Below are 27,438 nucleotides of genomic sequence, written 5' to 3' on the forward strand. Positions count from 1 at the left end.
AAATAACAAATAAACAATTTATAATTAAATATTAATTAACTAAATTACAATAAATATATTTACTAAAATATTTTTAATATGTGAATGTTTTCTTTTAAAATTTCAGTACAATAATAAACATATATATTTTATTTAAATTTACGTCAAATATATATATATATATATAATTTGATGTTTGATTTAATGTTTTTGAAAACATAAATAATAAGTTATCATGCTGATTTTTGAATTATTAAAATATAAACTAATATATATTTGTAAAACGATTAAACTCGCATGTGCGGACAAAACATCTAGTACAGTTGTATTAGAAAAATATTTTTAATGTAGTTAAAAATAAGTTTTTTTAAAAAAACTTACCTTAGCCCCTCGAACCCTTTGCACATCACTGTTTTAGAGAAGAGCACAATTAACAAATTAACAATCAATACTATTATTTGCGAAGTAAATTTTTACAACGGAGCTCTCACGTTAAAAGCTAAAGTGGTTAATATTTTTTATACTTTTAATAAACAAAATGTATAAATAAATTAAAAAAATAAAAACAAATTTTAATTAATTTGATTAGATAATTGATTAATATTACTAACAGTAAGAATTATTCAAAATCTGAAAATATAATTTAATAAAGAGATAATCTTTGTATATATTGTATTATTATCTGAAAAAATCTTTTAGTAAAAATTTGAAAACATAAATTATATAACTAAATATTAATCAAATAAAACTCTTAATTATATAATTAAAAATAGAATATTGAATTATCCAAAATCTAAAAATATAACTAAAAAAAAAGATAATTTCTATATATATATTGCATAGTTATCTGAAAAAGTATTTTAGTAAAACGTTAAAAACATAAATTATATAATTAAATATTAATCAAGTAAAGAAAATTTTTGGAATCGAGCTCTCACGTTAAAAGTTAGAGTGGTTAATATCGTTTATACCCTTAATGAATAAAATGTATTAATAAATTAAAAAATAAATATGAAATTTTAATTGATTTGATTAGATAATTGATTAATATTAATAATAGTAAGAGTTATCCAAAATCTGAAAATATAATTTTAAAAAGAGATAATTTCTGTATATATTGTATTGTTATCTGAAAAAGTATTTTAGTAAAAATTTGAAAACATAAATTATATAACTAAATATTAATTAAATAAAATTATTAATTATATAATTAATAATAGAATATTTAATTATCCAAAATCTAAAAATATAATTAAAAATAATAATTTCTATATATATACTCCCTGTGTTTTATATTAAGTGTCGTTTTAGAGAAAAAAATTAGTTATCTGAAAAAGTATTTAAGTAAAACATTGAACATATAATTTATATTACTAAATATTAATCAAATAAAAAAATTTAATTATTTAATTAAAAATATAATATTGAGTTATTTTAAGATTTATTTTAATACTGAATATAGTGTACAAAGAACTTTCCAAAAATTTATGAAAATCTTTAAGCCCGCGTCGCGGGCAAATCACCTAGTTTCATGATATTTCTTATGACTAATATATATATATATATATATATATTTTTAAGCAAAACATTTCATGATCTTATTATATTAGTCATAAGAAATATCATGAAATATCTTCAAAGCCATGTTTTGTATAATACTCAAATCGTAGGCATTGTGTACAACTGTACACGTATGTCACCTACAATCACACAGTCTAACAAATATCAAATACTCTTTAACAATTGATACTACTTTGAGATATGAATGTTATAATTGATTTCACTACTTTATTTACACATCCTATAGCTCTATAACTTATGCCTATTAACCAATTTTTTTAACATAGTGGACGATTATATATGAGTTTTTTACGTTTGTAATAACATATACTATGCACGTATATGTAACGTACATCATTTTTCATATAGGTGATAAATTATTATATTGAGAATATACCTTAAAAAATAATATTTTTTAGATTCTTTATTTTATGAAATATTCCTTTTTAAACTAATAAACTTAATTTAACCAATTTCAACATATATCTTTTAACCAATATTTCGAGATTTGTATATATTTGCATTCATTCAAAATCAAAACAATATCAGTTATCTACTTTCAATTTACTGATAATAAAAATTTCAAAAATATAATATCTTTAACAATTTATTAATAATAATACATTTCATCGAAACATGGTACCTGAAAAATTATTGTGATCATTTCCATTTAAATAAAATTCCGAAATCATTAATTCATGTTTAATTAATTGAATTAACTTATAAACGTAGTTCCAATTATACAGAGTACAATTTTACCGTCAAAGAATAACCTAGAGAATGTCTAGAATTTTGTACATTATTAAGTTAGAAAAGAAAAGTTAGTTGGCATTTGCGCCAAAAATATCTTTATGGATCATCTATCTAAATTCAAAAACTTATTAAATCTTGCCAAATATGTCTTTAGTAGATAGAGCTTTTTTTTGTTTTAGCACAATTATGTTCACAGTCAGATAAAAATACAGCCCAACATTATTTTGTCCTTAAGATTATATGTTTTAATTAAAGTTTTGCAAGTGTTAGAATTAATGAAGATTTAAAATAAATTAAGATATGTATAAAATTAGAAAAAAAACATAGCAAATCCTAAGCTACTAAAATGTGTGTAATTTAAAATAGATGTATTAATATAAACAAACATATTAAATATGATTTATAAAAAAAATCACATGAAAATAGAGGTAGAGGTAAACTATCGATCAAAATCATGTGTATGGTTTTGTAAGAGGAAAACCAACAATAGAAAAGATCACTTATAGCAACTACTCTTAGTAGAGGTAGACTATCGAGTGTAATCATTTGTTATGAATATAAATGACAGTGATGGTATAGCTATGGGTGTTTGGAAGAAAACTATGTAAAATTGTGAAACTAAATCAGTCAGTTACAAATTAATAGTATATTTTGTTTTTATCTGAGCTATACATGGATTCTAGGGATGATTTCACTAAACCCCTTTTATTACTGTCCATATTTTTCTCTACATTTTTACTTATTTTTTCTATATTTTTGCTTGTTTTTTATTCATTTTAGCTGCCTATGAACCTAGAGCAATTACCGATCATCCTCATCCTCAACTACCAATCATCCAAATAACGTCTTCAAAGGGATCACTGCAGTAAATGGAAGGGCTTGGGGAAATGATAGAAGTGATAGGTATGATATAGCCTATAGGTAAGGCAGAAGCAGATGCTCTCCAGACACAAATAAACTTCTTTTATAATTTGTGAATAGTCTTTTTTAATTAGCCATACCCGTTTATAAAAAAAATCCAAAGCCCTAACCTAAGAGCAACTTTATCAATTATATAGGTTTTCAGACTAAATTTATCATCCAAAAAATAATCTAACTTTATTATTTTTGTTAAATACTTAAATTGTATTTACTTTTTAAAAGCAAAACAATTTATGAATTTTGGTTTTTAGTTTTTAAATTTTAGTTTTTGGCTTTTGATTTTGCAGTAGATTTTGGTTTTTTGAAAAGCATGAATGGTTGTTTTAGATTTTGGTTTCTTGTTTTTGGTTTTGGTTTCTATTTTTAAAATTAATAAAATAAAAATATTATGAATAGATAATATTTATTCTGAAAATAATAAAATATAAAACACTGTCATTAAAATATAAAACACTGTCATTAAGTAGAATTACGATGGAAGATAGAAATGGATGGCATTTCACAAAAAATGGGAAATACTCGGTTCAATCGGGCTATCAAGTGGAACGAGTCTATCCTGACAGAGAAAAACCACCAGATTTGATTGGACCTACGGTGGATATATTAAAAGCTTTTTGCTGGAAAGTAAGGTGTCCCCCGAAGATCTAACATTTCTTATGGCAAATTATTTCAGGATGTATAGCGGTGATAAAAAATCTACAAACTAGGGGAATACAAGGAGATATATGTTGTGCTCGCTGTGGAGACTCGGAGGAATCAATCAACCATGTGTTTTTTGAATGTCCTCCAGCACGTCAAGTCTGGGCTTTATCTAAGATACCATCGAATCCCAATATTTTCCCTAGTAGTTCTTTTTTCGCCAATATGGATTATCTATTCTGGAGAGTCAATCCAAAGATGGATGACCACCAGTTTGCATGGATATTATGGTATATATGGAAAGGTCGGAACAACAAAGTGTTTAGCAATCTGGATATTGACCCAACGGATACATTGAAAATAACAGAATTGGAATCGACACTGTGGGCTGAGGCACAGGTAGCCAAGAATCAAATGAGGGAACATCAGGTCCAGAACAGATCCACAGAACCGAACTTAAGACGATGGTGCTTCATAGATGGTTCATGGAAGGATAAGGAATTATTTTCAGGACAAGGCTGGTATAGCACTTTACCAGGATTTGATGGTTTACTAGGGGCCAGGAATGTAAGGACATGTCTTTCACCTCTCCATTCGGAGGTGGAGGCATTAATTTGGGCAATGGAATGTATGAAGAATTTAAGACAGTCTGAGGTTACGTTTGCAACGGATTGTTCTCAATTGGTGAAAATGGTTTCAAAACGAAAAGAATGGCCAGCATTTGGAAGTTACCTGGAGGACATAAAGCTTTTGAGAAGAAGTTTTTTCAACTCAGACATCGTTCATGTACCACGGACGGAGAACCTACGGGCGGATAGCTTAGCACGGAGTGGTAGGAAACAACCGTCTTTCGTCGTTCACATGGATGCAGAGTTACCAATTTGGTTTACAGGGTCAATATGAGTGTAAATGTTTGCTGTCAAAAAAAAATACACATAAATTTATTTACTTGAATTAAGCAAATGAATATTATCAAAATCGTGTTTTCCTTAAGTGTCTAACAATACTAACCAATAACATTCATATGTTGTTCTCTTAATTAATTACTAGATTTTGATCCATATTTTGAAAGCTTGGATTTTTTTGAAATTAAATATTTAATAAGTATTTTTGGTTATTTGTAGACAAAGTTTGGATAATTTAACTATGTAATACCCGAACTGAAACAAATGGTTCAATTATTTTAATTAAAAATATTTAAACCCGCACCGAATATAACTGATAACCAATTATTATTTTTAACGGTTAACCAATTTTACACATCAAAACAAAAAATCACACCCGTGTGTTTTAAACTGACCAAACCAAAATCACATCCAAATTTTAAACTGACCGAACCAAAATCAATTCACAACTTAACCACACCCAAACCATAAACCGAAATAGAAAAGAAAAAAAAAAGTCAGCCTTTATTGTTGGTCTTCTTCTCCTACAATCATCATCACCAACAACTACTTAGAAGAAGAAGAAGAGAAAGACGACGACTTTGAACAGCTCTCTGCTCTCTCTCCAAATCTCAAAAAATGGGTTGCGGTGGAACAACTCTGTTCTACCCACTCCTCATTACCCTCTCTGTCGCTCTCATCACATACAACATCATCATCTCCTCCAACACTCCTCTCAAACAAGGCTTCCCCTCCTCCTCCTCTTCCTCCTCATCCATCATTGACCCAGTCATCGAACTGCCACGTGGCGGATCCAGGATCCGCGGAAGCAAGCGAAGACTCTTCCACACGGCCGTCACAGCCTCCGACTCAGTCTACAACACGTGGCAATGCAGAGTCATGTACTACTGGTTCAAAAAGATCCGAGCTTCCTCCGGACCCGGATCCGAAATGGGCGGGTTCACCCGGATCTTGCACAACGGTAAACCGGATCAGTACATGGATGAGATTCCAACTTTCGTCGCTCAGCCTTTACCACCTGGAACGGATCAGGTAAAAGTCAAAGTTTTGATTTTTATTTTTTTTAATTTCGGACATTGATTTTGAGGGTTTTGTCGGAACGCAGGGTTATGTTGTGTTGAACAGACCATGGGCGTTTGTGCAGTGGCTTCAACAAGCTGACATTAAAGAAGAGTAAGATCATGTTTTTGTGTTTGTTTGAAACACTTTGTTTGGTGTATTAACTAAGAGTGTGATGTTGTTGTGTGGCAGTTATATACTTATGTCGGAGCCTGATCACCTCATTGTGAAACCTATACCGAACCTAGCTAAAGATGGGTATGGAGCTGCCTTTCCTTTCTTTTATATCGAACCGAAGAAGTATGAGAAGGTGTTGAGGAAGTATTATCCGGAAGAGAGAGGGCCTGTGACTGATATTGATCCTATTGGGAACTCTCCTGTCATTGTCGGAAAGGTTTGCTTTTTTTCTTTGTTCATGAAGAGTTTGGGATAAGGTTTTAAAGGGCATATCTCTAAAGGTTTGTATGTTTAATGGTTTTTTGTAGGAAGCTTTGAAGAAGATTGCTCCAACTTGGATGAATGTTTCTTTGGCTATGAAGAAGGATCCTGAAGCTGACAAGGCTTTTGGTTGGGTTCTTGAAATGTACTAATCTTTTGATAAACTGAGTTTTTTTTTTTTATAAGAATCGCTGTTCAGATGGTAATTTGTGTTATGTTTTGTGTATAGGTATGCTTATGCTGTATCATCTGCATTGCATGGTGTTAGCAATATTTTACACAAAGACTTCATGATTCAGGTAAAACCTTATACACACATTTTTGTTTTGCATTTGGTAAAACTTGTATATTGTTTTTAGGCATGTTTCTATGATTAAAGGGGCTAAAAGTGTGGTCACCATGCTTATGCAAAATAATATTCTTACTATATTTGTGAACAAGTACATTGCAAAATTAATAATTTAGTTGCAGTATTCCAATAAATTGTAATCTTTAGATTCTAGAGTGTGTCCATGTCTCAGTGACCCCATAAAGTCTATGTACTGTTGCTTATTACATAAGTAAGATTTTTTATGCATTAACTAAAGAGATGTTGGACTTTGGTTTGGTTGTGTGTTGTGTTAATGAATCAGCCTCCATGGGACACAGGGGTTGGTGACAAGTACATCATACACTACACTTATGGATGTGACTATGATATGAAGGTAAAGATTTTGAGTTCTGATTTGACATTTAAAAAAAGGAGACAAAATATAATAAATACAAATTTGATAACTGAGATTGGCATGAGTTTCTAATGTAATCACGGTTGTTGTGATTTCAGGGTAAGTTAACCTACGGGAAGGTTGGGGAATGGAGATTTGACAAAAGATCGTATGATAGCACACCGCCACCAAGGAACCTCACAATGCCTCCACCTGGTGTTTCACAGAGTGTGGTATGCATTTACCTATGATTACACCGTAACATGTCTAGATATCATTACAAAACAGAGCTCAGTTTTCTTCATTGATGTATTGGCAGGTAACATTGGTGAAGATGGTGAATGAAGCCACTGCAAATATTCCAAACTGGGGAGAATAGAGACTAGAGAGAACTGTTTATTATTGAATAGATATCTCATCTATATGTTGATCATTTCTCTTGTGATTACGTTTGTAAGATATATAGCTTCTCAAACAAAGCCTTTTCTGGCGTTTACATTTATCATTACTGGTCTTTACTAGGTTTTGCTGTATTATTAGTACAACATTTCAGAACTACAAAAAGAAATACATGGAGCATCCGACATAGACGCCAGCGGCAGTTAATGCGAACAAAATATTCCAAGTGTCCCACTTTGTTTTCTGCTCTTACTTTTCAACGTGCCAGACTTGGTTGACTCGCATGTTAGAAGGAGGCTATTTAATTGTGTAACTACTAAAATGTTGCTACACAATCCTTTTAACTTGTGGTTCATATGAACATGGACACCTGCAATAAGAATGCGTTCGCCATCTTCCAAGGATTCTTAATGATGTTCCTCTATCTCCAATTTTGGGAGGTTTCTTCTGACAGAATCTCTACCAATAGATCTCTTTCAGGATACCAAACCATTGGTTCTAGTGGTGATGTTTACGAACTTGGTCTCTTCACACCAGAACCAGGTATGCCTAATTACTTCTTCAATTCCACTTAATACTTAAATCTTCTTTAAAAACTCAAATGTAAATTTCTTCTTCAAGATGATTCTATTGAGGTACTAGAAGATTGGTTGGCCAGTCTTCTACGTGATAACGATTATGTAGCTATGGGAGATGGGCTTACTTCAACATCTACCAAGTTGTGGCAGAGTTTTGATGTTCCACAATGTCTCATCTCGTGGAATAGCATCAAAGATCCATCCCCGGGTCACTACTCTCTCAAGGTGGACCATAAAACAAGAAACACTCTCATCGTCATGGTTTCAAATGGATCTAAATCATGTTGGTCGAGTGGCCCGTGCTATGTATCCGACCAAAGATGTATGGTTTATAGTTACTGTGGGTCGTTTAGGTTATGTAATGGGAAAACATCGCAGGTCTCTTGTGAATGCATTCCTAATTTCGCACGAGACAGGAGTTTTCCTCTTCAGAACATACAGATTAAGTCAGAACGTAGCCAATTTGTATATATGTCAATGTCATGGTCATACGAGGGCATGAATAATCTGTCACAAATGCGTCTAGAGAATAAAGGAGCAACAAAACATTACAAAACCGCAACCATTGTACTAGCCAGTGTACTAACATCAGTAGCTGCCCCTGCATTTCTTGTTGGTTCGTGTTGTTGTTACTTTTCATCTCGGCGCAGAACAAGAGCACAAAAAGGTTTGAGATTGATATTTGTAGAAGCTGTTTTCACTATACAGAGTTTGTTTATTTTTGTACATTTTTTTGGTTTGTTTACTGAAGCTGAAGCAGATACTACTGAAACAGAGGATGGTGATGGAGAAGGGATGTGTGACCTAAGTCTACATACAATAATAAGAGCGACCAATGGTTTCTCTGAGGACTGCAAGATCGGGGAAGGTGGTTTTGGTCCAGTCTATAAGGTACTAAAACCAATATTCAAGTAAAAACAATCTGATTTATGTTTTGTTTCCAAGCAATAAGGCTTAGTACCTAAAATCCCATTACTGATTTAATGACAAAAGAATCTTGTAGTTTCCTCATGTGGTTATGGCCGGTTCTAGTCACAGCCGAATGTTTTATCGTCTCGTTCCCTAAATTTAAAGAGTTATTAAGTTATTAAAGCATAAGTCGCATGGCTTTCAAATTGTCAGAAAAAATTATATGAAAATTAACCTTTAAATGTTATAGTTTCCTAAGTCTCAGATTCGGTCTTGCATTATGGTTGTAGCCGGTCAAGTTCACTGAGGACCATTTTTAAAAGAAAATAAATATGTTTTTGCTAAGTGATCTTGAAATGTTAGGCAAAGCTACCAAATGGAGTGGATGTGGCAATCAAAAGGCTTTCAAAAAGGTCAAACCAAGGTCTGAACGAGTTCAAGAACGAAGTGGATTTGGTCAACAAGCTTCAACATAGGAACCTAGTGAGACTTTTAGGACACTGCATGGAAGAAGACGAGAAACTCCTTATATACGAGTACATGTCTAATAAGAGCCTTGATGCTTTCCTCTTTGGTAAGTTATGAATGCGAAGTCATTAACCAATATTAAATTGATCTAAAACGTGGTAGTATATTTTCTTTATTTCTTTTTGTTTTGGTTCTTGTAGATTCTATTAAGAGTAGGGAATTGGATTGGGAGAAACGTATGAATATAATAAATGGGACAACAAGAGGACTTCGATATTTGCATGAAGACTAGACTCACATCTCAAGATAATCCATCGAGATCTTAAGTCAAGCAACATTCTTCTGGACGATGAGATGAATCCTAAAATCTCTGATTTTGGAACTGCTAGGATTTTCGATTGCAAACAGATCGATGACAATACCCAAAGGATCATTGGAACATAGTAAGTGTTTTAAAAAATTGAGTTTGTGTTTGTATTTACATGCTAATAGTTTTTCTATTAATCACAACGCTAACAAGAGCTACGACAAATTGTTTTTTTTTCAAGTAGAGAGAAGGGAGAGTGCTTTATAAACACAAATATAAAGTTTTAAAATAATTTATGTTTGATAAAAAATGTATAGCGAATATATAAATGAAATAATACAATTAAGACATATATTTAGGATTAACTTTCTTCACGTGAATTAATTTCAGCGGCTATATGTCACCGGAATATGGCTGGGGCGGAATAATTTCAGAAAAATCTGATATATATAGCTTTGGAGTTCTGTTATTAGAGATTATATCAGGCAAAAAGGCGAACAAGTTTGTTCATAACGATCACAACAGTCTCATTAATTATGTAAGTGTTTTCTATACATTTCACTTAACATTGACAATCTATATTGTTTTTTTATTTTTTCTATTATTAAAAAGAGATATCCCAATGTATATTGTTTAATACAAATTCAGGCATGGCAATCTTGGTGTGACACAAAGGGTGTTAGCATTGTAGATGAAGCATTAGGTGATTCATATTCTTCAAAAGAGGCAATGCGATGCATTCACATTGCACTTCTTTGTGTTCAAGACCATCCTAAGGACAGACCCACAATTTCACAAATTGGTTATATGTTCAACAATGACCACCATCTCCAGTATCCAAAACAGCCAACCTTCACAAATGCGTTGAACAACGACCAGCGGTTAATGTCTCACTGTGCGTTCTCGATAAACGAAGCGACACAGACAACAATGGAAGCACGATGAGCAATAAATTAAACCAGCTCAAACCCAAAACATATATTAGTAATCTGTGATCATCTTCAGGCATTGGAGTCTTGTGGTTCTTGTTTCATTGAATAAAGTGGCTTTCACAACTTAATTTTACATATTGCAGATATTTTTTCCCTATTATGTTTGTTATTTGACTCTCATTTTTATTATAATTTTAACATATACTATGAAAATAAATTAAAGGAAAAAAACAACACACTTCAAATTCTTGACAAAGGCAAGTTTTGTATCTTCAACCACAAGTAAAACGACCACACCATGCCATTATCCAAACCTCAAAACTCAGAAGTGTTGAGGCGACATTTCTTGCTTAAGACTCTGCAGCAGCTAGCGTACCGATCCAAGCCGGTGGCTGCATCCCAGTCTGCTCATAAACCGTATCAAGAACCGGAGGCAACATCTTGTAAAGTCCAGCTATATCCTTCATAGCGTTCCCACTACCACTACCACCACCAATCCCCTGTTCACCACCATGGTTCCAAACGCTAATCTTGGGCTGCAAGTCCTTAACCGCAATGGCGTTAATCTTAGCAATCTCCAAATAAGAACCATTGTTAATCATCAGGAAGTCTCTCAGTGCAGAATAGTCATTGTGAAGAGCGTCTAGGAGGGTTCTGAGGTAAGTCCCCTGAGCACTTGCTAAAGCAACAAGTCCTTCTGCTTCTTTCTGCTTTGTGTAGAATGATGCGTCTGCTGCAGCTCTCTGTGCCTCGGCTTCCTTTTGCTTCTCGTATAGAACCGCCTCTGCTTGCTTCTGCTTGTTGTATAGTTCCCAGTTTGCTTCTTGAACCTTGTGTTGTAGACAGCAATAATGTCAGATTGAAAACATCTAGATTCATGTTCATAAAATAAAAAATGCCAGTGCGGATTTAATAGCAAAAGAAGTATAAATTAGACACGGTTAGATAGAAGTATTTCTCGGAATAATTTTTTTACTGACCAAAAAATTTGGTTTAAGTATATGGGCGGTTGACCAAAAAAATAAAGAATAAGAGAATATATATACATACCTTTGTTTCATACTCAACACTTGCTTTGCTAAGGAACTCAGCCTTGAGCTTCTCTGTCCGAGTCAACGCATTCATTTTCTCAACCTCTGTCTGAAGCTCAGCTTCTCTCAAAGCCACTGCTTTCGTTGCTTCAACCTCAGCAACCTGAGCATCCCTATCCCACGCAGCTTTCTTCATAGCAAGCTCAGCATTGGCCTTAGCCACATCAGCTTCCTTCTGATTCTCAAACACTTTAATCTCAGTCTTCACTTTGATCTCTTCCTTTGTCCCTTCTCCTTGCCTCTGCATCATTATGATCTTTGACTCCGCATCAATTTTAGCTGCGTTCTGAATAGTAAGCCCGTTACGTTCCTTAGCACCTATCTCTCCCTTCATCTTGGCCTCAGATACATCGATCCTCGCTTGATTTGCTGCTTCCATTTGAGTTTTCTGACCCAAGTAAGAGAAGTACTCATGTCCAGGCACATCAACGAGCTGCTTCACGTTAGCATTGTAAATTATGAGACCGAACTGGTCTAGTTCTAGTTGAACCTTATCAAACACCTCCTTCTTAAAATCCTTTGTCCCTTCAAATCCATAAAATAGAAGTCTTTTTAACCATATAGTTCATAAAATGTATCTAACAAACATGCACAAAGTGTGTAATGATGAGAACATAGAGCTCTATATACGGACATAAACTAATAACTTCTTACGATTGTTTTACCAGTTGAAACTGTTTTGCATAATTTAAATCCAGACTGAATCAAACATGGTCGAATATGAGATTTAGGATTTTTAATAAAATTTATTAATTTTTTTAATATTTTTGAGCCATGTAACTTATGTATAATATTTTTAACACTAACTTATGTATAATAGTTCTTTAAAATTTAGGGGTGAAAGCAAATGTTTTATTTGCTCTAGAACAAAAGACTCTTTAGCCAAAGTTGACGCATTCAACAATCAACACACTCAAATCACCTAATAACTTCATATTTGGGAGACACGTTATAGATGAGTAAATGCGTGTAGGGTTACCTTTGAAGATCTCTTCCATGGTCATGGAGGCAGCGAGGACACGAGTCTCTCCTTCGATAACACCTTCAACAAGCTCATGGACGTGGTTGGATCCATTGGCGTGAGGAGAAATAAGCCTAGCGTACAGAATCAGCGCTTCAGGGTCGTCCACGCGAGGTCCGATGGTGAAGACGGCCGGGAGAACGAAAGGAAGCTTCTCAGCGCTCATGGCCTGGACTTTGAAAGTGTAGTTGACCGGAGAAACGTCGAAGACGGTGCAAGATTGCCATGGAAACACCCATGATTTCTTGGAGAGCTTGATGTCTTCGATACCAGCACCAGTGATCGCTAGGTACTGTGAAGCTCTAGCAACCCTGAACATCTCTAGGATCTTGTTAGGGTTTTTTCCGAGAGAGAGTTTGTAGCTTCTTTGTATATGATTTTAGGTTTCGTGAGGAACTGTTTGCTATATGATGTAAAGCCGTCGTAATGATTTATATATATAGTCGTAAAATGTGTCTGTAACCGAGTAATTTATAAATCAACCCGTTTCCAAGAAAGTACACAATATTTTATTTTTGGTGTATTTTTTAAAATAATAAATAAAAAAATTGAACAAGACCAGCTGAGAGCGCCAGTTTAGGCGGCTTGAACGTTTTATCGGGTTAAATATGGCTGTTTTAATTGAATGTTTCTAGTGGTAATAGCCTAATAGGAGTTTTTTTATTGATAAATTTATTTTGTTCGAATATTGTACTATTTAAAGATTTCCTCTCCTTATTAAGCCTATTATAATTTATTTCAATATACTTAATTAGGTAACGTATAGATTGTGGCAGATCTTAACAATAAATTATTCATAACAGAAAGCTGCGAATTCATTTTGCTGTACATAGATTATTTGATTTAGTATGAAATCTTTGATTAATTTAGTATGAAATCTTTTGTTATAAGGAAACGTAGAAATTAATAATATCTGTAATTGAAAGATGTATGAAATCTATTAAATTCATTGTATTGGTAATAGCTTAAAGTAGTTTTTTTTTTTTTGAACTACAGCTTAAAGTAGTTTAAATTTTAAAGCAGCCGTAAAAAATGTAAGATGCAAAAACAAACGTGGGTAAAAGAGTACGAGTGTGATCACTTTATGCAAAACAAGATTTGTGGGATGTCGTAGAAGAAGATGAAATAAGTTTTCGACCTAAAAATAGTGTAATCTATGACACGGGTATTAAGTCTGGACAATCAGTTCAGACTTCACCTGAGCATGGTTGTTGGACTTGGGCAGGGTAACGCTATGAAACGGTATTAACTTCAACGCTACTGTATTTTTATTTCGTGGATATATGAAAATCTCAAAAGACAATGGTTACAATGATTTTAACAAAATAAATACAAACTTAGTTTAAATTTCGTCTAATATAGTACGCAGTGTACACATTTTTGCCACTATCTTACGATTCTTATTTCTTTTTCGACTTTTGTGTCCTGTTTACCAAAATTATATTCCTTTGAGAGTAACATTATCTATTCAAGTTTTGTATGAATTTTTACTTTGCTACATATAAAACTAGCTCGATTCACTTACTATGGATTGGTATTGAGAACTTTTTTTTGGACGAAGGTATTGAGAACTTATCCATCTATAAACAAAAAGAATGTTCATGATGCAATCTTTCTTATGACGCTACAAGGACACAAACATAATGATTAATTGTAATGATCACTGATTTAGTGAGTCATCGTTATAGCGAAGATTAGACAACATGGACAACCTTTTTATATTGTGAATTAGTTTGGTTTAACCCAACGACTAATCATCATTTGCCAAGCTGTCAGCCTCCTTAATTTTTGTCTTATCACTTTCTCTATTGTCTTGTTACTTATCATCACTCAAATTTGTTATTTATTTCTCTCATTAAACACCACTATTATATACTTGGATATTTTTACATATTAATTTCATATTATTTATAAATTATCTCAAACAATATATATATATATATAATATTACAAATCATTTATTAAATAAGAAATTCGCTAGATGTTAAAAGTACATTATCACCACAAGCAAACATTACTTTTAACATCGTCTGTGTAATCAATTTTGAAAGTACTTTTTGATATTTTTTGTTAATATCTCGACATAGCCGAATATACTAGTTAAAATATATATATATATCCCCTATATATTAAAGGAGAAGCACTTTTAAAACTTACCATAAAAGTTTATTGGCAAGGAATGTGACGTGGTGACGTGGCTTTACGAGAAGCTTTTATTTAGTAAAACGCTTAGGTGTCATGCAGAGAACGCTTCTTACCAAAACTGTAAATTTAATGCGTTCACACTAACATTCCTTTAAAAAAAACTTCATATCATCTTTATCATTATTTTTCTCGACGAACACTTTTAAATGATAAACCTTCAGCTTCAACTTTGATTAGTTGATTTATCAATCCTCTCAATATAATCATAGCATCAATAAAGCTTCCTTATTTCTCTATATGTTCCTGTTAAAAACGATAACCCATTTGATCTATCGCCATTAAGTCGACTGATTCGTAGAGACGACAAAATGATGAAACTTTAGTATGATGCCAAGTGTTAATGAAATAACCATTTTCTCCATACATGCCTTCATGCATTTAGTAGAGCATTCGCGTTCTTGAGAACCGTCTCTCATTACTGAAAGAGGACGTTGAAAATATATTTCTAGATAAATGTGTCATACTCGATTTTGTTACTGCTCGATGAGGTGATATCTGTTTCGAGGAGATTGAATCACTGTAAATCGTCTCAGTTTAGTGTATTAGTCTTCTCGAACAAGCAATATAAGCATTCGAGTGTCACCACCTTCACCGCCATGGGAGCTCTGCATTAGACGACTTTGAAAATGAGGAAAAAATTTCAGGAACGAACCACCAGCAAGTCTCACATGCTGGTCACATCCAGAACAACCTTTACAATTTAGAAGATCGAATAACTTTCATTTTTTTTATTATGCAACTATGTTTTCTGAATTAAAAAAAGCTATACTTTTTTTGTTTCACACAGTTATTGTTTTGTTTATAATATGTTATTGATCCATATTTTTTTCGATTTTATTTATTAAATCCCTAAATCCATAACTATTACAACGTGATAAGCGAAAAAAAAAAATATTTTCCAAAGCTTCTTCTCAAATGCAAACACCATATATCAAATTTTAATATTAGTGTACCTATTATACCTTTAGTTCTATCTAACTATCGCTTAAAGTATATCTTATGTTATACATAATCATAATATATCATTTCAACATTAATATAGACATCTTATTCCGCGTAAAGCGCGGATTACTATCTAGTATATATATAATCGTAGAGACACTTTCACTTTTTTCAGGTAACGCAATCTCAGTGGATTTATATTCTATTATGCACCAAACTTTTATCTACTCAACAAAATCATTTCAAAAAATAAAAAAAATAAAAATCATTACAGAACTATCCATAAAGACAAGAAAGAAAGAAATAAAGAAAGCAACGGTTTCGCTCCCGCCTTCACAGCTGTCTTTCATAATTAGCCAGCGAATAATACCATCACTCCTCTCACACAACCGTCACGCTATTAAAAACAACAGTCCAATAACAGATCCCATCACTTACATCATCCAACGGCCGGAACGCCACGTGGCCTAATCTCACTCCCCTTTGTGTATATATCAGTCTGGTATCTTCTCATAGACAAGAACACACTCTCTTTTCTTCATGGCCACAGATCAAGAAAATCTCCTCTCTGATGAATACAACGAAACGGCGACGCTTTGCGGGTGTGGGTATCTCCGTAGGTTCCATGTGTTCCGGTGGCGAAGAGTAGGAGGAGGAGACAGTGGCTGGAGCGGTAACTTGCAGGAAGAAAGAAGTGAAAGCTGGTGGAGCAGGAAACTTAAGGTGCTAAAGGAGATTTCTGAGAAAATTGCGGGACCAAAGTGGAAAAACTTTATAAGAAGTTTTAGCAAGAAGAAGAAGGTGAAGAGGGATGTTGATTTCACGTACGATCTTGAAAACTACAGTCTTAATTTTGATGAGGGAGGTGATAATCCTTCACCGGAGAGGTATGTAGCTCCGGTTGTTATTAAAATTTGATACTTTTTTGGTGTTTATCTCTCATTTTGTAACTATTTTTGTTTATTATATTGTTATATGTTAATACAAACATAATCAAGGGTTAATTATAATAGTTTCGTGTTTAACTTAATGTTCATCATTCACCACTTCAAGTTTAGATTTTGAAAACGTGATTAGGTGAATAATGGCTATAGACTAAATTGATTAATGTTATAAACTAGAACATTCATTTAGAGAACAACTTGTTTTGGTATAGGATCTTCTTATGTGCCTAGATAGATATACTTTTCTTGATAAAATGTGAATTATGTTACCAAAAATAAGAAGACAGGAAAAAAATAGATAATAACAGGAGAGAGAGAGTATTTGTTAAAGACTGAAAGAGATTAATCTAAAGATTGGATAACTAGCGGTAGAACAATCTTCTGCAGTGTTAATGGTCCCATTGAGCAAGAATAGTATCACTGATGACATGATCTTATATCTAACCGACAAAACAGTTGGTTGAGGCGGTGGCATTGTGTACCAGTGAGCAAGTATGGTGTCTTTGATGCATATGTTTTGTTATGTTTATACTAAAATGTATATCTATTTACTTTTTGAGCCAGTAACACGAGTTTCAATAATGGATTCGATTGGTGAGATCATATATATATTGACGTTATGTGAAGCAAGCAAAGCAAATGAACCACATGTACTTTTTAGTATTACTCCCAAGTATTACGCAATAAATAAAACAAAAGCACTTGAATACTTTAAAGCCTACCAAGTCTGGAGATGTTTCTTTATATAGAAACTGTGCATCCCAAAGCCCTCCATTCACTGTCTTATTCACAAGATACTATGCTGATGAAGTTATGATGGTTCATAATAAACATCAAACAAAAGCCTGAATCATCTTTTTCATCTTTGGTTTGTGTGTACTACTAATAAATATATGGCATCACATAACCAAACTACGTACTATGTTGTAATTGCACAAAAAGTTGCTTTCTAATACTGTCCCCTCTCCTGTATAAACCCAACTTTAACCCCTAAACACAGCTTCGAATCCCATCCAACCCAGCTCCAAAATTCACTCCATATACTTTGTTCTTTCTACGTGAAACGCTCTCTTCCGCTACTGTCACCTGCATTGCTTTCATCCACACAAAGTTGTTTCAACTCGAGTCAAATCCATAATTTTTTTGATGTCTTTAAGACCAAAAAAGAAAGTGTTATGTAAATATTGTATACTTTTTTCGTTTGTTCTTCAAGACAGTGGAAGAAGATGGATTGCTATGCCAGTTCCTCTTTCTCTGATTAATGAACCAATTGTTTATCTGCTTTAGCTGCAAACCTGTCTCCTGCACCAACCTCGCCTTATCTTCCTCCTGACAAAATCAAATATTGTCATTACCTCACTGTTATTACTTCTGATTTTCACTAAATGGAAGAAAATTAATGAGAGAGATAGAGAGAGCTCACAGTAGGGTAAGGCCATTTGGAATGAGATTGCCACCATGCTTTGAGAACAGAAGTGGTGTCTCCTGGTAACTTCCCAGCTCTTCTCTTCCTCAGTATCTCCTCCCTTATGTCTACTATTTTCTCCTTGTAACCCTTTTTTTCACACCAAACAAAGCTTCTACATTACTAGTAATTTTGCATATAGTTCAAACAATACACTACTACTTGACTAAGAAGATATATAATAAACCACTTAGAGGCTTGCAAAGATTAAAGTAATGGTTGGTGTTAGTCAAAGACAATTCAAAAAATCGCTAGGCGGTAATTAAAGAGGCAGACACCTAGGCCGATTTTTTGAAACCGATTTTTTATTGTTAAAGAAAAATTGTTTTGTTTAGGTCTGATTTGCCGCTTAGACACCGCATAGACCGATATTTAAAAGACAGGTTAGAGAAGAACAAGTTCTTGAATGATTTTTTGCTTAATTACCTGTTTGAGTTCATGTTTGAGTTCTTGTCTAACACGCTCCATCAAAGATCTCTCGCTCTCAGTAGGAACCAGAGGACCAAACCCCAATACATCTAAGCCTCCTCCTCCATCGAACATATTAGCATCGCTCTCTACTTGTTGTTCATCTTCATCATCAGACATTGTTGCCCCCGTGCCTTCTCCCGGAGACACGCCTATCTCACCAACAACAACACACATGTCCCGACAATTATTGTAAATGAAACAAACAAAACAGAGCATGTCTTGTAAACTTCAGTGAATGAAACATTGTCTCTATCTCACCTGTTAGGCTTTGAAGAGACTGCTCAATCTCCCAGCAAGCCATGACAGCTTCCATTGCATGAACACGCACGTGTTGTTGAAGTTGCTCTTTGAAAGAACACAGAAGCAAAACATAATGCGTCTGCGTTTGTAGAGACAAAACATGAAAACAGAACAGATCAGTTTCCGACAGAACAGAACAGAAAATGTTTTAAATTTTCTGTCAACATCAAATCTTTTAATTACCATGAACTGGTCAAGCTCTTTGTCGTCGTCGCCGACGAGTCCTTGGCCGGCGCCTAAAGCAGAGTACTTCGCGACGACGTTCTGCGACTGAGCAAGCTGCGCGTCGATCCTCGGAAGCTGATCAACCGGCGTCGCGATTCTCAGACACGCGACGTGCGCCGACAGAAGCTGCTCGTAGAGGGGATGGGAGAGTATCTCCGCCTTTTGCCTCGCATTCTGCCAGCTCACTACTCCCTCCGCCGCCGTCGCAGCTCCTCCTCCTCCTCCGTCGTTCTTGTTCTCGCCGCCGATCATCGTCTCTGCTCCTCCTTCGTCGACGACAACGGCGGCGCCGGAGCTGTTGTTGTTTTCGGCACGCTGGAGGATGGAAGAGGAACGGGGTAGCCACTGGTTAGCAGCGGCGGAGGAAGGAGAATCGGAGGTGGTTGCGGCGGTGGTGTTGGCGGCGGACGTTTGGAGGTTGAGGAAGTTGTTGTTGTCTGAGCGTAGAAGCGCCGTGTTGAGCCAATTAGGAGGCGGAGCGTCGTGGAAATGTTGCTGCTGCTGCTGCTGTTGCGGAGGCGGCGGAGGAGGTCCGTCTTGGTCGGTGAAATGATTGAAAGAGAGGTCTTGAGAGAGATGATTGTGGTGAAACGCCATCGTTTCGGTGATTTTCTTCTTTTTTTTTTTTTTGAAAAGTTTCTGTTTGTGAGAGGGAAAGATAAAGAAAGGAGGAGAAGGTTGAATCTCTGCTTCTATGACGATTGATTCAATTATCAATTCACAGAAAAAAACTTTTTATCTTTTTCTTTATTTAAACGAAAAAGTGTCAGGGAAAGTTGTATGTGTATGTAAATATATATATATATATATATATATATGAGTATATATATATGTGTGGGTGTGCAGACTTGCACAGAGCTGAGAGGTCGAGACGAATGAGAGAGAAGACCTTTTTATTTTCTCTTAAAAAAAAAATCAGACTAATTACTAGTAGAGAGGAAAAAAAAAAGAGAAAAATACTAGGATAGCACCAAACCAAGTTTATGTTCCCAAAGTAGCACTCAAGGTTCAAAATCACAAAAATAGGTTTCATTAAAGAGGTAAATATACACTTATACCCCTTGGGTTAATTAATCCAAACCTTAGGGTTTAGAGTTAAGGGGTGGGGTTTTGGAATTAGGGTTTAAAATTTTATAAAAAATAAAAATTTTAAAAACAGTTTTAAAAAGTATTTTTAAATTATAAAAAGAAAATTTGAAAAAAAAAATAAAAAAAAATAAAAAATTTCGAAAAAAAAAATTGTAAAAATTTCGAATCTGAAAACATATAATCTGAAACTATAAAAAAAAATTTTTTTTTTCAACTTTTTATTTTTATTTTATTTATTTTTATTTATTTATTTAATTTTAAACCAAGGGTATTAGGGATATTTTACCCTTTAATGAATGTCATTTTTGTGACTTTCTCCTTCTAATGCTATTTTTGAGACATAAACTTCAAAAGGTGCTATTATTGACAATTGCCCAAAAAAAAAAGACAATAATAAATTACAAGAAAAATAATACGTTAATTATTAATTAAAAATAAAATGATTTAATTACTTCAAACCCTTAATATTTATAATAACTCAACTTCCTAAATAATAAATTATAGTATTAAACTCAAATCCTAATAGATGTTATTTAAATTTTTGGGAAGAGAAAAATATTTTAATGATATCAAAGTATTTTATAGTATTTTGTTAGTATTTTAGGAAATAATAATACTTAGAAAAAGTATTTCAAATTCAAGTAAATAAGTTTTAGTTATGGTTGACAATAGTATTATTTTGGCTAAGAAAAAACAAAAAAAATCTTCCTTACCAATCATTTTGGTCCACATAGAGACTAAAAATAGTGTGACAAATGAAAAAAAAAAAAAAAAAATTAGGTCACGCCAAAAACGATTAAAGAAAGTAGGTTTGTCGTGGATTAATCTGAGTCGTTCATTATTAGTGGCGACTGGATTGATTTGGATCGGACGGTGAAGCATGGTCGTTGCACTCTCCTTCGCTCGACTGTTTTATTTTTATATTGTTGAGAAATAAGAAATGTAATTTACTTTTTTTAAGGGTAGAATGCTACGTGTTCTGTTTACAGACGCAACGTATCTGGATGTACATGCGCGTGTGTCTGACGCTTATATTTTTACTGTCGGACCATGCGGTGTTTCTGTACCTCACTAGTATTGAAATCTTAATTAAAACAAAACTTAATATCATAATATCCAAATACCTTATCTCAATAAAATTTACTAAAATAATATAATAGATGTTACTATATACAAAATTTACTAAAATAATAAAGTTATATTATTAAAACAAAACAGTGTTTTTACTTAGAAATCACGTAACATACTAAAATAATATTTGTTAAAGCATATTTTTTAAACACATGTAAATATAAATTATATTAAACATATTTATTTTCTATAATATATATAAATAAATTTTAAAATGTATTATAACAAAATGTATAAATTAAAGGAAAACATATTTAGAAAGAGGTTATCTATTTGATTATTTTATATTGTTATTTTATTATACCTAACTCGAAATTATATTAGTAAGTAATAATAATTAATAACAAATTAAATTGTATTAAACAAATCATTATATATTAATAATGTGAATAAAATTGTAAACAGTAATATTATAGAGTTATACAATATATAATACTAAAATGGAAACTATATATTTTTAACATTTGTAATAATATCAAGTGCATTTATAAAATAAAAAATATTCGCATGCGGGTTAAAATCTAGTTGAGTTTATTATCCAATATCATAGTATAATAATATAATTATACAATTTATAAAAAAATAGTATAGAATTTTATTTTTTTTGTTTTATAATAAAATTTTAGTTAACACTGATTTATAACAATATTATATTACTAATTACAAAATTAATGAATATGTTATTTTATAAAAATATTTACATTTTTAGGTAAGATTTTGTTAGATTTTTTCTCAACATATTTTCGTATAATTAAAAAAAATCAAATTTATAGTTGATTTATTATTAATGTAAATAATCAAATATATGATATTAAAAAATAGTAGATAAAAATAGAACCCTAAATTAATAGATTAGATTTTACATTTTGCTTCACGCCTCCACCTATTTACTCTTTTTTCTTAAAACTCAACATCACTTATATTGGGTATCGCCCTGAATTACTCGAAAGGATCCAACATTACCAAATCAACCCCCATTAGATTTTTACACCCCATAGAGAACATCATCTCCCACAACTCAAGATGACATTTTCTCATTTCAGCACTAATTGGACCTCATGAATGAACATATCTACTAACAGAAACACATTATACAACTTCGAAATAAAATGTTCATCGAGTTATTGGTTCCGAAAATAAGGATGTAGTGCTTTCCCACCAAAATCTTCACCATAGGTGCGTCTTCGAACTCATCTCACGACCATTGCTGTTCAATGCCTCATTCCTCAGCCACAAAACCAGACAGATGCAACCGAATGAAAAAGCTAACTTTTGAAGCATAACAAGATCCGAATATGCAAGCCATAGCATCCAGAGGTGTGAGATCTTACTGCCGGTTCTGTCTTTCATCTTTACCGACGCTGGGAAGTATAAGCTTCACCACATACCATCTTGAGATAAACTCCTCCGATTGACCACTCCATTGTTGTAAACCGCGGTACGTATTGTCCCAAGAACCGGGAAACAAACCCGCTTTCTACTGGTCGTTGTATCTCTCTTCCGTTCACACCACCCCGAACAGAGGTAGATCAATGGTGGAGGAGCCGCCTTGTTGAGCCCCGCCGCGAGAAATTTTCCGGAGATCTGAGAAAAAAAGAAAACTAGATATACCTAAAATCCGACTCTCTCCTCCACCGACGTCTCACCAGTCACGCTGTTACTCCATATGACGCTGGAGACCAACACCTTCGAGCTTCAAAGTTCTCCGATGAGTATCAAGCACTAGTCCAGAACACCAAGCAAAGAGATAGGTAAGAGAAGGTGGTGTAAAGAAAAAAGAAAAAAATAGGGAACGGGGAAGGACGAGCCTCCGGCACCGGCAGCACCCGAGCCAGAGTTAGGGTTTCAAAGTTTTTTTTAGTGAGAGGTTATAATGAGTAATAGACCGCCACCAATCGTTAGCTAACCAAATATACTACTCGTTTTATTTGTTATTTACTAAAAATATTAAATTTGTTTGAAAAAGTTATCTAGAACACAAAGAACAAAAGTTACATTGTTTCTCAAATATTATATCGATCTATATTTTTTTAATGATCTGGGTCATCCAGAAAGTAATCTTTAAGACCAAAGACAATAATCAGTTACTTAATCTCCTCCAACGTAGATCAGATCCAGAAAGCCAAACTTTCACAGAACCACTGGGCTAACACAGTGTTAATTAGTAGTATATTGATCTATAATTTTTTTTAATAAACTCTATCGGCTGATCCGGTTGGTTTCGGGAGGAGCACACTTAGTGTTACATAATAGACCGGATGCCTGATCCGAGTTTGAAATACCTTCCAACTAATGTTAAAGCGTGAATCGATCATCTGTTACGATCTACCATGTAAATCACTTGGACCAAAGTCCAAGTCTAAACTAACCAAGTGATGATAATTTGTAACCAAGTGGTGGTAGCCTAGTGTCACTCTCTTGGAATTTGGTGTATATTCACATCAGTTCTCAGTTCGATTACCCCTATGAACTAAATCATCATCAATCTATACTTGACCAATTAGATGAATGCATATATTTATTATAAATAGTGTTTTCACATAAATAAATTTAATTAATAATAATAAAATTATGTAAGATAGATTATTAAGTTCTTTTACCAAAAATACACATTCCATGTACGGTCTCAAAAGATATTATAAAATGATATTTTGTAAATCAGTTTAAGAACATTTTCTTAACTATGATGCAATTTTCTTAAAAATAACAGAAGGTTGTAAATTCATGTTGTCTTGTATTTTCCTTTCTAAGTGTGTAGATTGTAAACATGCAAATACGATACAAATTGTGTTGTTATTTATACATGTTCACCCGTAAACCATTTTTGACTCTAGCTTGATTATGTTATCAAAATCTTATTTTCTCCTCGATAATATATTTTCCTAAAATGTATCCACTAATGGTTCAGTCATTCCCATAAACCAGTTTTTAATTCAAAGTAGTTATAAAGGTCGAGCCACACAGATGTCACCTTACTCAACTAAAAACAATCCGAGATTGTCCTAACTCCTAACTAGTAACCGCACGTGTGAATCTGAACTGAACCAATGCACGACTGACGACTTGCGTGAATATGCAAACGGATGTAATAAAAGATTTGTCCATGTAGTCAATATCTTAAAACTACAAATTAATGTACAATCTTTTCGACGTGCATGTACGTACACTCAACAATAGTCGTGGTCTGAATCCACCAAAATTTTTCTATGATGTCTAACTTAATGCAGATAATGATTTTTGAGCAACCCTTAGGGCATGTCCAATTCCATTCTATTTTCCACTCTAAAATAGAGTTTAGAATAAAAAATGTTTGAATGATACTCTATTTTCAATTTATAATCAAATAAAAAATAGTTTACTCTATATATAAAATAAGTTATTTTTTTTGTTTATCACTCTATTTTCCATTCTAAAATAGAGTACAATTGGAATACAACTCAACTCTATTACATAATTATTCTATTTAAAATTGAAAAATAAAGTAAACCATTGAAAATGGTCTAAGAATATCGCTCAAAAATTATTAACAAAGACTCCTCTTGTATACAAATTGTGATAGTACACCAATTCATATCGTAAGGACGATGGTAAAATTTAGGGTGCAAAATACTGATCAAAACTGACCTTATTTTTTATTTTTTGGTAAATAACTAACCCTAATTTTTGTGTTTAAATTCAGGGTTAATTTTGATCAATCTTTTACACCCAACACAATAAATCAGTCTCCCATCTTCGTAATACTAAATATATATATTTTTCGTCGGACTAAATATTATAGTCTTAAAATCTAAAAAGCCATAAAGCTTTTGTGCCGACGAGGCGACGACAAGTGTTTTTCTTGATCACGACTAACGTTTTTTCTTGCCGTCGGTGTCGGATGACTTACGTACGTTTCCCTATGATGTGTTTCATGCTCTTGCCCTTTCTTTTGGTTCTATTCGAAAGCGATCATATCGCTTGACTTGGTTGCTCCAGCCTTAGCTTGATTTATTCGTCCTTTTATTTTAGTCTTAAGGATATTGCAAGAAAATTCAATTATCCACTGAATATTCTACAAGTAATCACATAACTAAAGCAACGCGATACGTAGCCGACCCCGTAAAGTTTGGAGGGTGACGGCCCTACGTCCCTACCACAACGAGAAGTCTACAACTTTATATAATAAAATATTAATAAAATATCAATTGCTTATTGGACAACCTATTACAAATGTGGGAAAAACTTTATAAATTTCTCATGCAAAATCTATATTTTCAACTAATCATTAATTATAAATGTGAACGAAGAGAAATTAATGGCTAGTTCTGCTTAATCTAGGATTCCACCACAAACTTTTATCACCACAAACCGTGTAACAAAGAGAACCGGTTGGCATCAAGCTATAGACCGGAAATAGCCGGTGGTAAAGACAATAGTTAAAGGGCAAAATGAAAGAGCAAGAAAAGGCGACCATAAATCACGTCGTTACTCACGCGCCAAAAAACGAAAGACACGCCTCGATACGATGTTGTCTGCCGTCTGGACCACAACTGGTCCCCGCCAAAGCAAAAGCATGCGTTTTAGGATAAGAGAATCCCCACCGTACATTTGGATTGATGCAACCCGAATAATGAAAGGATAAATATAAATAAATTATTTTCCAAGAACAAACACGACAAAACATATTAAAACCAATTAAATAATGGGACATTTGCTAAAACCAACCCAAATATTCAAGTCAAATGTAAAAGTGTACCCCACTTTCAGTCAAATGCAAAACCAACCTAAAGGAGTAGTGAAAGTACTATTTCACCCTTATGACCAAACAAAAAACATAAATGTATTTTACGTTTCTATCCTTTGGAAGTCTACACGTAATAAAAGAAGTCTACATATATATAGACTTCCTACGAAGTCTACTTTATAGACTTGTTTTGTAGTCTACACTCTAATTTGGTCTACTAATTTAATTTTGAAAATGTATAAAAATAATTATTGTGATATTTTTAATTAATCATCAATATAATGGATAATATGAAGTAAATAAATTAAAATTTCATATAATCGAACAATTTTGAAGAATATATACTAATTTGGTTATCATGTGCTAGACTATGTTCATAGTTTAGAAACAAAAGGTTCTAACATGTTATGTCTTTTAGTAGTTGATTTCATAGGGTTAGATTTTAGATTTTGTTTTTTTTTTGTTTTATTAACTTAAATCTGCATATTAATGTTTAGTAGTTTATATTTTGTATAAATGAGACTTTTTGATTATCAAGCAAAACATTTAGGGTTTGATATTTGTGGTTTAGGGTTTCGTAGACCTACAATAAAGTCTATTTATCTGAAGACGTCTTTTTCAGTCTATATTTTTCAATTTGTTTTACAAAAAATCATTATATTTAAACTAAGTTAAGTTCCTTAAGAATAAAAAAGTGAAATCATATACTATAACTATTAAAAAATAAAGAAATAAATTTAATAAATCATATATTAAAATTATTAAAATAATAAAGAATAAACAACAATAATTAAATTATTATAGTAGACTTCCAAAAAGGTCTACTATGTTATAGTAAGATCTACTCCAAAATTTTAATTTTAGTAGACTTCAAACGAAGTCTACAGTATCGTAAATTTTAACCTAGTTACATTTTTGTCTCCCTATATAAACAAAATTTATTCAATCTCTCTCTAAAGTGGCTGCACAAGTTCTTAAAACTCTCTCCCTTCTCTCTAAAACTTTCTCTCTTCTCTCTAAAATTCTCTCAATTGTTTCTAAATCTCTCTCATTATCTTCTTTCTCTCTAAAATTTTCTCAAGTCTTTCTCACAATATTTTCTTGTCATTTTAGATATTATGATTCATGGTTTTCATCTTCTCCTTTAAAAAATGTAAGTTTTAGATCTATAGATTTTAAATGTGTATTTTATGTTTATTTCTCACAATATTATCTTTTTTTGGTAGGTATTATCACTCATGGATTTCATCATCTCCTCTAAAAATGTAAGTTTTAGATTA

The 27,438-nt window shown here is 32.9% G+C and overlaps 4 protein-coding genes and 1 pseudogene across 6 annotated transcripts; 3 read left to right on the plus strand and 2 right to left on the minus strand.

The window, feature by feature from the left end:
- The first annotated feature begins 5,264 nt into the window (after positions 1–5,264).
- On the plus strand, positions 5,265–7,463 carry LOC106403926 (hydroxyproline O-arabinosyltransferase 1). The gene is made up of 8 exons (XM_013844705.3): positions 5,265–5,789; positions 5,863–5,930; positions 6,009–6,210; positions 6,302–6,399; positions 6,484–6,553; positions 6,887–6,958; positions 7,078–7,191; positions 7,278–7,463. The coding sequence occupies exons 1-8, from the start codon at positions 5,376–5,378 to the stop codon at positions 7,335–7,337; spliced, it is 1,098 nt and encodes a 365-aa protein (XP_013700159.1). The 5' UTR covers positions 5,265–5,375; the 3' UTR covers positions 7,338–7,463.
- A 229-nt stretch (positions 7,464–7,692) lies between these two features.
- Positions 7,693–10,686, plus strand: LOC106403928 (annotated as a pseudogene).
- A 51-nt stretch (positions 10,687–10,737) lies between these two features.
- On the minus strand, positions 10,738–13,551 carry LOC106403938 (flotillin-like protein 2). Its single transcript, XM_048746325.1, has 3 exons — positions 12,622–13,551; positions 11,602–12,167; positions 10,738–11,381 (listed from the first exon to the last, which is right to left on the minus strand). The coding sequence occupies exons 1-3, from the start codon at positions 12,980–12,982 to the stop codon at positions 10,902–10,904; spliced, it is 1,407 nt and encodes a 468-aa protein (XP_048602282.1). The 5' UTR covers positions 12,983–13,551; the 3' UTR covers positions 10,738–10,901.
- A 2,755-nt stretch (positions 13,552–16,306) lies between these two features.
- LOC106403958 lies at positions 16,307–17,374 on the plus strand. 2 transcript variants are annotated; one of them, XM_022705945.2, is made up of 2 exons: positions 16,307–16,697; positions 17,211–17,374. In XM_022705945.2, the coding sequence occupies exons 1-2, from the start codon at positions 16,351–16,353 to the stop codon at positions 17,287–17,289; spliced, it is 426 nt and encodes a 141-aa protein (XP_022561666.1). In that variant the 5' UTR covers positions 16,307–16,350; the 3' UTR covers positions 17,290–17,374. The 2 variants fall into 2 exon arrangements, with proteins under 2 accessions (XP_022561666.1, XP_013700188.2); XM_013844734.3 differs by having other exon boundaries at positions 16,310–16,697; positions 17,142–17,374.
- A 15-nt stretch (positions 17,375–17,389) lies between these two features.
- On the minus strand, positions 17,390–20,087 carry LOC106403946 (homeobox protein knotted-1-like 3). Of its 2 annotated transcripts, none has more exons than XM_048746327.1 (6): positions 19,174–20,087; positions 18,949–19,069; positions 18,646–18,839; positions 18,178–18,309; positions 17,947–18,083; positions 17,390–17,840 (listed from the first exon to the last, which is right to left on the minus strand). In XM_048746327.1, exons 1-6 carry the CDS (start codon positions 19,810–19,812, stop codon positions 17,837–17,839), a joined length of 1,227 nt encoding a protein of 408 aa, XP_048602284.1. In that variant the 5' UTR covers positions 19,813–20,087; the 3' UTR covers positions 17,390–17,836. The 2 variants fall into 2 exon arrangements, with proteins under 2 accessions (XP_048602284.1, XP_048602283.1); XM_048746326.1 differs by having other exon boundaries at positions 17,390–17,848.
- Positions 20,088–27,438: the final 7,351 nt, after the last annotated feature.

The sequence above is a fragment of the Brassica napus genome, chromosome A2, assembly GCF_020379485.1.
Source record: "Brassica napus cultivar Da-Ae chromosome A2, Da-Ae, whole genome shotgun sequence".
In the NCBI taxonomy this organism is placed as follows: Eukaryota; Viridiplantae; Streptophyta; class Magnoliopsida; order Brassicales; family Brassicaceae; genus Brassica; species Brassica napus.